General features: G+C 37.7%; 2 protein-coding genes across 3 annotated transcripts in view; one reads left to right on the top strand and one right to left on the bottom strand.

The window, feature by feature from the left end:
- The window catches only part of adcyap1r1b (adenylate cyclase activating polypeptide 1b (pituitary) receptor type I), a 39,301-nt gene extending 30,881 nt beyond the window's left edge, over positions 1 to 8,420 (top strand). For both annotated transcript variants that reach the window (XM_067459841.1, XM_067459840.1), the window contains exon 14: positions 818 to 8,420. In XM_067459841.1, coding sequence (XP_067315942.1) covers positions 818 to 1,006 — 189 coding nt within the window. In that variant the 3' untranslated portion in view covers positions 1,007 to 8,420. The remainder of the gene's footprint in view (positions 1 to 817) is intronic.
- Positions 8,421 to 10,843: 2,423 nt separating this feature from the next.
- Positions 10,844 to 13,236, bottom strand: part of ghrhrb (growth hormone releasing hormone receptor b) — a 42,228-nt gene continuing 39,835 nt past the window's right edge. The window contains exon 13 of the mRNA XM_067459839.1: positions 10,844 to 13,223. Within this exon, the coding sequence (XP_067315940.1) occupies positions 13,041 to 13,223 (183 nt within the window). The 3' untranslated portion in view covers positions 10,844 to 13,040. The remainder of the gene's footprint in view (positions 13,224 to 13,236) is intronic.

Here is a 13,236-nt window from a genome sequence, read left to right as displayed (position 1 = left end):
AGAGACAGGGGTCAGCATGGGCACCCTGACTGGTCTGCGGCTATGCAGCCCCATACACAACAAACTGTGATGCACTGTGTATTCTGACACCTTTCTATCAGAACCAGAACTTCTTGAGCAATCTGAGCTATAGTAGCTCTCCAGTCTGACCACACAGGCCAGCCTTTGCTACTAATTGTGGATCAATGAGCCTTGGCCACCCATGACCCTGTCACCGGTTCACCACTGTTCTTTCCTTGGGCCATTTTTAATAGATACTGACCACTGCAGATAGGGAACACCCCACAAGAGCTGCAGTTTTGGAGATGCTCTGACCTAGTCATATAGCCATCACAATTTGGCCCTTGTCAAACTCGCTCAAATCCTTATGCTTGCCCATTTTTCCTGCTTCTGACACCAACTTTGAGGACAAAATGTTCACTTGCTGCCTAATATCTCACCCACTGACCGTTGCCGTGATGAAGAGATTGAGAAGTGTTATTCACTTTAATTGTCAGTAGTCATAATTTTATGCTTGATCTGTGTATATTTGTATAAATGTTCATTGCAAAATCAAAATATTTTATTCTAACATTATTATTTATTCTAAAATCTGATTTTGTTTTAAATTCTAATAAAAAAAAGGTATTCTGTTTTCGTGAAGAAATGTCTCTGGAGGCCCTTTCTCACGGTGCTCATTATACCAGTCTTTCGTGTAAATTATTAACCAGATGATTTAAAATTCAGGCTTGTCCATGACCAGCATGGAAAGAGATCTGCAGATGTCCTCCTGTAGGATCCCATTAGTTTCGTAACCCACTGAAGTTTCTCCCCAAAGGTGCAATCAGAAATCAAACGAAAATGGCGCAGCTGGACGGTGAACCGATATTTTGCCGTGGATATGAAGCACAGGCATCCCTCCCTGGCCAGCAGTGGTGTGAATGGGGGCACGCAGCTCTCAATCCTCAGCAAGAGCAGCTCACAGATCCGCATGTCCAGCCTGCAGGCTGAAACACCAGCCACATAAGCGCTCGCGGGAACACACTGAAGACCAAACTCCTCAGAACTAGCTACACAATAATCTACGTCAAAATCCAAGTCCTGTTTCATCTTCTTTGAAGTCTGTATGGTGCCGGTTGAAGCTGTAATACCTGTCAACCATCCCTAGATGACAGGCTTTTGCTATGATTCTCTGAGGAGCTCACAACCAATGATCTATTGTGTGCCAAGCAAATATGGACATATTAGATTTGATATGAACTGAAAGGAATTACAGGCAAAGAAGAGGTCACGAATCCATAGCAATCAAGTGTTTAGGAGTGTCTCTCTATCCAGCAAGCTGAAGGTCTTGGTGGAGATATTTGTACATATCAACATTACAAGAGTCTCTCATGTTTTCTTTTCTCTGTCTGTGAAGATTTGGGACAGTTCGAGATTCTCACTATTTCATAGTCAAAAAATTAAAGGGCGTCATCGTAAAGGGATGTGCGATATGACCGTCATTTTTGAAGGAGAAGAAACTACTTATTTCCCACAGGAGCTTAATCCGTGATTCTCAGTTTCTAATTCTAATTTAATATGTAAATACTTTCATAAGTTGTAATTGTAGAATGAAGGACTGCAGGAAAATCAAGTTTAAAGACAAACGTCGACACGTTATTTGCATTGTGGACGCTTCTTGAGCACTGTTGATATCTCTCACACAGTCATGTGACTTAAAACTAGCATTCGCAAAGCAGAAGTAGTATTTAAAACTTCCTTAAAAGAGTACCTTAACTTGTCAACTTGTTTTCATGAGGGGATTCCCCTTGTACTTTTTGTAACAGCCGCTATACAAAAAATGTCAATTAGAATATAAGAATGATAGCTCATGCCAAAATGTTTGGCATTATAAAATATTACTGGGTAATATGGGTATAATCGTTTTGTTACCCCCCCCCCCCCACACACACACACACACACAAATCCCCCACATCTCTTTTCAGCATCATAATATTTGACATTTTGCTCATTTTGTGATTTAATGTCATACGCATTTACAGGCAGAGCACTTGTAAGGTTCCAAAGATACATTTTTGGATATTTGACCCCCTAAGAATACTAGTTTGCAATACTTTGCAACTGATGTCTGCATACGAAGATGTTTTTTTCTTCTTCTTCAGAGTGCCTTTTTTTGCACAAAAGAGACGATAGTTTGGTTTTAAACAGCAAACTGCAAAACATAACTGCATCCATCTGTGAAAGTGCTTTTATTATGCTTCAGCAAACCAAGAGGCCTTCAGAGAATTTAAGTTAGGTTTCCCCTTCTGCTCACTTTCTACAGGGCTTCAGTTTTCTTTTTGAAATGCTAAAAAAATTGAACGTTTGTGTCCTGTAATTTGATATGAAAAACAATTCTAAAAAAAAAAAAAAAAAACTAAGAAAAGCTGATTTGGGAAAGAAACAAACATCTTCCATTTACATGAACATGATACATTACAGATACATTCTCCCCAATTTGAGAAACTGTTTACATTTGTATATTCTACCTTTGTGAAGCATTCTTATTAGTGTTCAAACAGATATAATGCCTTGTTTTTCAAATGATAAGTGCAAAAAGAAAATGCACACAAGGTCAAAAGTTATTTAAGTGTTTTATATGATCAATATTTATTTATATAACAACAACAACATTGTATTATAGATTATAATTATTGAACATATACGTGGGAATTTTAGTGTTCCCAATTATCATTATTTAAAATATAATAAGTTGAATTCTAACCTGACATAATTTAGATCAGTTTTTGTTACCATTCCGAAATGGATTGATTCCAATAAATGTAATTTTAGCATATGACAGACAAAGAATGAGTAGCCAATAATAAACCAATAACTAATTGTTGGATATTCTTTATATTCAATTTTAACACCGTCTCTTTAAAGGTACACTATGTAAATTTGAACAAAACTGCATGCATTTTGAATATGACTTGTCATATGTGAGCTAAAGTTTATTCTTATTTTATCACGAGCGCTGTCGCGTTCTCTTACGGATATGACGAGACGTGCCTGATGTACGCAATTTCCTGTGAAAATCATCCCGACAGGTCTAAAATAAAAACTTTTAAAATAGGCTTACCATAGTGCATCAGACAAAAACACATTTTGGAAGAAGAATTGATGTATTAAGATTTAGGGCCCTATTTAAACGATCTAAGCGCATGGTCTGAAGCACATGGCGCAAGTGCAATTAGTACATATGGAGACGCATTTAGCACGGTATACATAAACAGTTTGTATTGTGTCAGCATTTTATCCGGATGCATCCGGCATTTTGGGAGCCTGAAACTGCTATTTTTTTAAACCGGGTTTCAGGATAAATCTGAAAACGACACCCTTGTGTCATCACTGATCGAATCTTCTTCTTTGTTTTTAGTGCCATCTCTGTGGCAGAATTACAGTGCCACATACTGGTCTGGCATGTATACTACATCGTTTTGAGTAGGTTTTAGTGGTTGCATGTGAGCACAGATATTTTTTGAGATGAGGGGCCGGGGGGGGACTGAATAGGGAAAGCTCTAGCTTTATGTGGCAGGGCTATGGGGCACTTTTTGCTTTTTAATGACAGGAAAAATGGTTGCCGCATGGTCTAAAAGATTGTACCTATACTCTATTAATGAGTCGTGGGTGTGTTTTGGGCGTAACGTGCAATAAACCAATCAGAGTCAGAGTCTCTCCCATTATTCCCTTTAAAAGCCAGTTGCGCTTGCACCATGCAGATTCGCTATTTACATGGCGGAATTTGCAATTGGAACAACTGAAAAATTCTCTAGCGAGGAAATGGATCTGCGTGTCCATTGACGCCTGCTGGCATTTAATTACTGAAAAAAGCTCGGCAAATTCTGATACATGCAATGATTATCCATTATGACATGTAGGCTTTTTTAATATGTATTAACACAATAATGATATTTTATACTATCTTTCATATTTAAAAATGTTTGTGTGCTGCTGTGCATCCCTGTGTGTGTAATAAGCAAAGTGTATGTGCGTTGTTGACCCGCCTATAGGCGCATATTACTAACACACCCTTTATTTATTTATATATATATATATATATACATGCATACATACACTCACCTAAAGGATTTTTAGGAACACCATACTAATACTGTGTTTGACCCCCTTTCCCCTTCAGAACTGCTTTAATTCTACATGGCATTGATTCAACAAGGTGCTGAAAGCATTCTTTAGAAATGTTGGCCCATATTGATAGGATAGCATCTTGCTGTTGATGGAGATTTGTGGGATGCACATCCAGGGCACGAAGCTCCCGTTCCACCACATCCCAAAGATGCTCTGTTGGGTTGAGATCTGGTGACTGTGGGGGCCATTTTAGTACAGTGACCTCATTGTCATGTTCAAGAAACCAATTAGAAATGATTCGAGCTTTGTGACATGGTGCATTATCCTGCTGGAAGTAGCCATCAGAGGATGGGTACATGGTGGTCATAAATGGATGGACATGGTCAGAAACAATGCTCAGGTAGGCCATGGCATTTAAATGATGCCCAATTGGCACTAAGGGGCCAAGAAAACATCCCCCACACCATTACACCACCTCCACCAGCCTGCACAGTGGTAACAAGGCATGATGGATCCATGTTCTCATTCTGTTTATGCCAAATTCTGACTCTACCATCTGAATGTCTCAACAGAAATCGAGACTTATCAGACCAGGATAAAAAAATTTCCAGTCTTCAACTGCCCAATTTTGGTGAGCTTGTGCAAATTGTAGCCTCTCTTTCCTATTTGTAGTGGAGATGAGTGGTACCCGGTGGAGTCTTCTGCTGTTGTAGCCCATCCGCCTCAAGGTTGTGCCTGTTGTGGCTTCACAAATGCTTTGCTGCAAACTTCGGTTATAACGAGTGGTTATTTCAGTCAAAGTTGCTCTACTATCAGCTTGAATCAGTCGGCCCATTCTCCTCTGAACTCTAGCATCAAGGCATTTTCACCTACAGGACTGCTGCATACTGGATGTTTTTCCCTTTTCACACCATTCTTTGTAAACCCTAGAAATGGTTGTTTGTGAAAATCCCAGTAACTGAGCAGATTGTGAAATACTCAGACCTGCCCGTCTGGCACCAACAACCATGCCACGCTCAAAATTGCTTAAATCACCTTTCTTTCTCATTCTGACATTCAGTTTGGAGTTCAGGAAATTATCTTGACCAGGACCACAACCCTAAATACATTGAAGAAACTGTCACATGATTGGCTGATTAGATAATTGCATTAATGAGAAATTGAACATGAACAGGTGTTCCTAATAATCCTTTAGGTGAGTGTGTATGTATGTATGTATATATATATATATATATATAATAGCACCGCACTAACAATGCGCCTGAACACACCTTGTTTTCAGACCAGCATGGGCGCAAATGCATTTGCAAATACATTCCACAATGTGGTGCAGGATGTGTATGACTGCGTCAGGCGCCGCATTGCTCCGGATGTAAGATTGGGCTCTATAATGTTTTTAGTTGTGAAAAAAACAAAAAAACAAGGTAGCCTAGCCTACATAGTGTACCTTTAATTCAGTGACATGATCAGTGTGTGTTGGCTTTACACTCTGTTTAGTGTTTTCACATTGAGTAAACAAGCTTTAGCAATACTGTACATTGTGGACACTTTAAAGCTAATAAATAATTTGTAATACTTTTTAGTGTAAATGTCAAAATAACAAAAACTAAATAGTGTTTACCTGTGCAATATAACAGAACGTACACATACGTTTTATTTAAAAAAAATTGAGATTTTAGCATTTCGATTGTTTCTGTTGAATTGTAAATAAAGAGCTCTTGCTGATAATGTTTAAATGTGTAGTTCTCAGCATCGCTGCCTATTCCTCTTAAACGATGCATGCATTTCCTGTGATCTAGTGGTCCCTAAAGCATACAAAGAAAGTGGGTGGCTTATTATATTAATGTACAGCAATACGGTTATTATAAGAGAAAATATCACAATGAGAACATTAAGTGAGTCTTACTGTACCTATAGGGCCAACAAGCATGTGCACTTTGAAAACACATCATGACTATTTTTAAGACATCCTATTAATTATTAAAGTGATTTTTGTATACTAGATTAAGACCATTTTAAAATGACATATTCTGCTCTAACAGCTCTCTAATACCTCTCATTCAAAGTAGTGGGATTGCAGTGCTGGCACAGATTCTTCACAAACTTACCCAGAACTCAAATCTGCACATTTTATACCTCTTACAATATTCAACAGAATCTATTGAACTTTCAGCACGTGCCTGCAATTACCACTGCGGATTTCCACTATGACCAGAATATACGGGCTGATGGGAAATGAAGTAAACTGTCGGCCTTACACGGGTATTGAGTTGAAAATGGGTGGGTTTTATATTTTATGAGACAGAAATGACATTTGATTTTTTTCTTTATTGTAAATTTGAATTGTGTGAACATGTATAACTAATACTGTATGTAGAATAAGCTATGGATTTAGATGTAATATATAAAATGTTTTAAGAGATTTTTGATGAAAGGTACATGTAATGTCACTTCACACAAGCTACATGTGGAAACTTTGAGCATTTCTTACTTTAAACTCAAGCGTATCACAGAAAACAATATACCGTATTTAGAATACTAATATTAAAGGGGTTTAAGAGACTTGTAATGACAGTAGATTCATTTGAATGTTCTCCATGATGTTAAATGCAGCTAAACTTATTGCTTTTGTGGAGAGTTGATGGCTTTTATGTTTTTCTTTTTCATTGTTCATATTCAATGTCACTGATTGTGATGTAAAATTGTCCTTTTTTGCTTGTGTTTGTATGGTAAATGTTTTGTACATTATAGACTATTGATTTTGAAACATTAAATGTTTTTGACAAAAAAAGTTGACATTGTAATAATCAAAGACACAAGTGAATATGTTGAAAGAAGCAGATGTTAAAAATGTTTTACTATTAATGTGTCTTTAAGATGATTCAGAATTTTTGTTTTGTTAATACAATGCATTGATACAACAAGTGCACCTGCTTTGATCAATTACAGGAGAAATGCTGCAAAAAACATTGAAGTTTAAGGGGGCGTTTACACTACAACGTTTCCAACTAAAACTGAAAACTTTAATGCATTTATGCATCTTCGGTCGAAAAGAAATTCGGATTTTGAGGAACATGTTCCAGGAGATTTATCCATGTAGTGGACTTGGGGTACAACGCGTGACCTTTCCAACGTGATGACGTAATCGCAGATCAGAGCAAGATGAGCATTTGTAAAAAGTATATACATTTTTTAGAAAATGACTGATCATATCGCTAGATAAGACCCTTATTCCTCGGGTGGGATAGTGTTGAGTTCATTGAAGATGCATTGAAACTGTAATTTGGACCTTTAAACCGTTGTGTTTGAAGACCACTATATGGAGAAAATTATCGAAAACCTCAATTTCTTTTCGACTGAAGTAAGAAAGACAACATCTTGAATGACGTGAGGGTGAGTAAATTATCAGGAAATTTTAAATCTGAAGTTTTTTTTTTTAATGCATTCATTTCCACGACAATGGCGTCTAATTTTTCTTTCAACCCGATCTCACGGCAATTCGTACATATTTTACGACATGGCTAATTGATTCGAATGACCTCACTCATACGAATTTTTTAATTTTTTGCTAACACTGCCCCTAAACCTACCCGTCACTGCGGTTTAGACAAATCATATGAATTCATACGAACTAGCCACCTGCAAATATGACCGACTTGGTCTTGAGATGGCGTTGGTTTTCTTTATAAAGCGGCATCGCCAGATACTGGCCTGACATGCACAAAATTCATTGAGAATTAAGCATTTATATTTTTTTCTGTTGAATTGTTAATAAAGAGCTCTTGCTGATAATGTTTTATTTTTTCACGGATCGATGTGAATGGGCCGGGTCTGCATGCGAAAAATGCGAAGGAAAACTTTTCCGTTTTAAGTAACGTTGTTGTGTAAACACACCCTAAATTTTCCATTACCAGTGCTTATGGTTTTTGGTGTCCATTTACATATAATAATACATGTCACAAAGCACAAAATAAAGATATTTACTTCACACATTTAACATTTAACAAAACTAATACACATTTGATAACTGAATACGTTAAGGCAGGTTGGTGAATGTAGCAACAACGATTAGGCCTACATTTAACACTTTCCCCACCACAGATGGAAATATCTTAGTTTTCCATGTTTTTACTGTTATAGCCTACGGTAGGATGAGCTGTGTATCTTCTGAAAGAGTATCTGAATCTCCCAGACGAAAGGAGATGGATGCGATCTACCTGTACTCCATCTGTTTTGCTCATCATTCTGAATCCGATCTGGATATTTGATAAAAACGCAATTTTCTCGGCCTTTTGCTTAAAATGTAGATTTTTTTAAAGGGGGGGGGGGGGGGGGTGAAACACTCAATTTCAGTCAATCTCACGTCAATCTTGAGTACCTATAGAGTAGTATTGCATCCTTCATATCTCCGAAAAGTCTTTAGTTTTATCATATTTATAAAAGAAATATGGGCTGTACCGAGTCTTTCCGGAAAAAAACGAGCGCCTGGAGGCGTATCGTGTGGGCGGAGCTAAAGAATGACGAATGTGCACAAAGCGGTGACGTCCTCAAGTGTGGAGAAACCCATCGCTATCTCAGCTAATACAGATAATGATCCACAATCAAATCTGAGGCTGAAATAAATTGAACAGGAGAAACGGCAACATCAGGATGTCCGTCTCTGTGGTATGTACTGTATTTAGGGGCCTTTGTGTGTCTTTACGCGCAGTTTATGAGGACATGATTCGGTTTATGGACTATTGTATGTGACTAGACCTTAGAGGTAGCAAGCAAAACGGTTTTGCACGTCAGAGTCAGACTAGTGTTATACAGAACAACAATGGAGTAACCGTTAGCGCATTTGAATGATGAAGCACGCGATCGTATTGTTTACTGATGTTTACTCATGCGACGGTAGCCAATAGCAGAGACATTTGAAGTTAATTTTCTCACCGGCTGCTTCCAAAGCAGGACCGAACCTTTATCGCTGGGACCGCTCTGTCAAAAACACACTTCTTTGGTATGATTTGGTGAAGTCCTGTGACAGCAGTGACGGTGTAAATCCACTATGAGACGCGACTGAAGCGATGCCTTGAAGCTTCCCGTCATTTCTGCGTTCAAATCGGTTCAAATGCAGCGCTGCCTTCCCGGAATGCTGTGCTGAAGCGTTGAAGTCGCTCGACGTCACCCATAGGAATAAAGTGGAGCGCGGCGCGTCATAAGTGTTCACGGACGACTGGATCTGCACCTGAGAGACTGTTTACAGCGTGCATTTCCTCTCTCTCCCTCTAGTTACGCGCGCGCGCACCCTACCGGGAGAAGAGCCCGTACGGCCCATACAAGGACCTTCCGATCTATTTAACGTCAAGTAGACCCATACTGGAAAAAAACTCGCCGAAACTTGTGAGAAACCGGAAGGAGTATTTTTAACACAGAAATACTCCATCAAACGTCCAACATTAGTTTTTAAAACTTTGTCTATGTTTAGGATGGGAATCCAAGTCTTTAAAGGTGTAAAAAGCTCAGTATGCATGAAACAGCATTTCACCCCCCCTTTAAATGAAACATACACGCATTCAAGTGTTTATAAAAAAATGAATCAAGGAATCAAGGGCCATAAACATTTTGAGAAAAATATATTTTTTAAATGCTGCCGGTGGTTGGCAATGCTGGCGGGGAAAGAGTTAAGACAAAATAATGTTTTTGGAATAGAAATATATAGACAATACAGCTACAACACAATATTGAAAAGAACAATCAGAGAATAAATACATTTTAGCATAGCATATGCTATAAGCACAATGTCAGAAAGTCACAGTCTTCTTTGTAATTAGATGGTTTTGAATTCATGGTCCCTGTAAAATGTGCTCTTGTCTGAAATAATGACTGAGCAAAAATAAATGCTGTGATAGAAATAAATAAAAAACATATGGGTTGTTCTGAGTTAAAACTATTGCACATTTTTATAGCACTGACATTACAGTAGTACATTCAAACTTTATACAGCCTATGTATACTACTGTGTGTGCATAGCCAACATATGTTCTATCGAGACTCACAAAGGACTGAAAATGAACAAACTCATTTTGCAATATCATTTTTTTTTAAATTAATAGCACTAGTGGTGTTGGGATTATTAGTAATGAAATTGAACACTGATATCAATTAAACTATATTTATAAATCAAACCACCAAATAACCGAGTACAAATGTTGGCAAACATAGTTTAGATCGCCTACAATCCACAACATACAAGAATATTTACAAATACATTTTGCAGCACAAAACATGTTGAAACCATATAACATTTTTACCAAACAAGAAACTTTACAGTCTAGTGCTCCAGATGTGTGTGCACTGCGAAGGATTCTTAAACAGGCCATTTTCAAAACAGTATTATTCAATATTACACTTATAACTACACATCATGACCATTAATCATCTTTATTAGTATCTACTTTGTAAAGTCTCTTTGTACTAAGATTGATTACTGTTTTATTAATATTGGTTTCCTTTTCAACAAATCCTAATTATTTATTGAATTAAATCAAATCAGTTTAATTTATAATGAATAAAATATTTTGAAAATACCTGCTATTTAAGAAAAATACTTTGTAAGCCCAGTAAATTTTTTTATATTTCTTATATATATATATATATATATATATATATATATATATATATATATATATATATATATATATATATAGATATATATATACACACACACACACACACACACACACACACACATACACACACACACACACATACAGCGCACTGTGCAAAATGGTGCCTTGAAACACAATATACAAAATAAAAGATGAAGAATATGAATGCCTTTATGAATATAAAAATACCTTCCTCATTTTAAATTTGATAGCTATTGTATGTGAAGATTTTAAAATGAGGTCTGTTTACTGTAAGGCAATTAGCTGTATTTAACATCTATACATTATGCGATCTCAACTTTCAAGGCAGGCGGACCATGAGTCTCAAAGGACAAACGGAGTGATAGATACAAACTACAGAGCAACACGTTTAACAAAGTTAAATCACTACCATCATTTTTGTTTCTTTTAAGGTCCTGTTCTTCGCGATTCCATCTTTCAAACTTTTGTTAGTGTGTAATGTTGCTGTTAGAGCATAAATAATACATGTGAAATTATAAAGCTCAAAGTTCAATGCCAAGCGAGATATTGTTCCCTTTCAAAGCCTACAGCGAACAGCCGGTTTGGACTACAGCAGGAAGTGCTGGGATGTAATGACGTCAATAAGAACCGTTTGTTGACTAACCCTCCGCCCACAAGAACACGCAAAATAGGGGGCGGGGTCTTGTTGCTCTCTCACGTGGAGAAGAGCGCGCATTCAGCACTTGCATCTCCCCGTTATGGTAAGAGGCGGGACCTTTCCGGGCAAAGTGCGCTAAGCTGCAGTCCAATCACAACACGGGAAACGCTGGCCCAATCAGAACTCGTTAAGTATTTCTGAAGGAGGGACTTCATAGAACAAGGAATTCATCAGGCCGTTTTTAGGACAGAGAAAACTGAAGTATAGATAAGCAAATTGTGTGAAAAATACTGTGTTTTTTTACACGCGAAACATGAACTCATGTTATATTGCACACTGTAAAGATAATCAAAGCTTCAAAAACACATGAAAAACGGGACCTTTAAAAGAAAAAGAAAAGGCAAGCTGTCCTTATCCACAATGGAGATCACCAATGGAGATCACAAAATTAGTAAATTACTTTTTGGGTGAACTGTCCTGTATTGGAATTTGATGTGTAAATAGTCAGTGCCAACCATCTCATTTAAATTAGTCAGGGAAACTGAACAATATGATTTGGGCTTTTGGGGTTATAAATAATTATAGTATTAGCATAAAGTTAAATGCTCGCCTCAGCGATGTGTTGAAAAAAGTAGTATTTCTTTTTTATAGCCTTATTATAATGCTTGAATTTGCATGAATTTGAAAATGTTCTATAATTTTTTTCTTGGGGTACGTCTCAATCAGCTCCCCAGTTCATTAGTCAGGGCACTGATCAGGGTGTCGGCCATTTTAAGGGCTGTCTCAATCCCAGAATCCTTCCAAGGCACTGACACTTTTGTTCCCTATAAAGTCCCACAGTGCACCGTGAAAACCGTAGACTACTGATGCTCACTACGGAAGTTCTGAAGTGTGAAACTTAAATCACATGAGCCAACTCACAACACGCAATAGAGGTTTTGCATATTTTTTTGTATATTTTGCATTATTTCAGCATAAACATTGCTAGGCAGGTAATGAACATAATATAGCTAACATTCATATTTATTTATGTCTGAAAATTGCATGTATATGTAACAAGCAAAGTGTTTAATGTACTTTATATAGCATTAAAAATAAAGTCAGCAAGATATTAGCTCTGCTGTTGTTCATAAATCCCAGTAGTGATGTTTGGAATGAGACTTTGGAATGAGTTAACCCTATCCATCAGGTCTGTCACATTCCTGCTGGCTTTTAAGAATTAAAGCCTATTTAATGAAGGGGGCATGTTGTACAACGAAGACAGCATCACATTGGCGGAAATCAGTGACCCAATGTGTAGTGAGCCAGGGTCTTTTACTGTCCTTACCCTAGTGCCCAAATTCAAGTAGACAATATACCTACAGATTCACAAGCTTGGAGCTGATTGAGACGCCTGTACCCTTGTGTCTTATGGCATAGCGCAGGGTTCTTCAATTCTGGCTCTCCTGTCCTTTAATGGACTCCTGTCCTCCTGTCTCCTGTCCTCCAACCCTAATCAAACACACCTGAGCAGGCTAATCAAGATCTTCAGGATTACCGGAAAATTACAGACTGGTGAGTTTGAAATTTGAAAATGATTAGGTTCAAAAACTAAACCCTGCAGGAAAGTGGACCTCGAGGAGCAGAGTTGAAGAACCCTGGTTAAGAGATGGATTGTAAAGATTTCAGATGGTTGACACACTGTTGTGGGACTCGGTTAAGGGCAGCTCTTTAGGGCTGGATTTCTCTAAAACTGAGATTTGTGTGACTGTGCTGCTCTCTGTAAAGAGGGTTCGTCTTCTCTTACTGTATCTCAAATAATTTTGTGTCTGCCATTTCCACAGCCTCTTCTTTAGTTCTGCTTGTACCTGAAATGCAAAC

Source organism: Pseudorasbora parva, chromosome 12 (assembly GCF_024679245.1).
Source record: "Pseudorasbora parva isolate DD20220531a chromosome 12, ASM2467924v1, whole genome shotgun sequence".
NCBI classification, from domain to species: domain Eukaryota; kingdom Metazoa; phylum Chordata; class Actinopteri; order Cypriniformes; family Gobionidae; genus Pseudorasbora; species Pseudorasbora parva.
The sequence above is the reverse complement of the archived record's forward strand: the minus strand, read 5'-3'. Positions and strand labels throughout refer to the sequence as shown.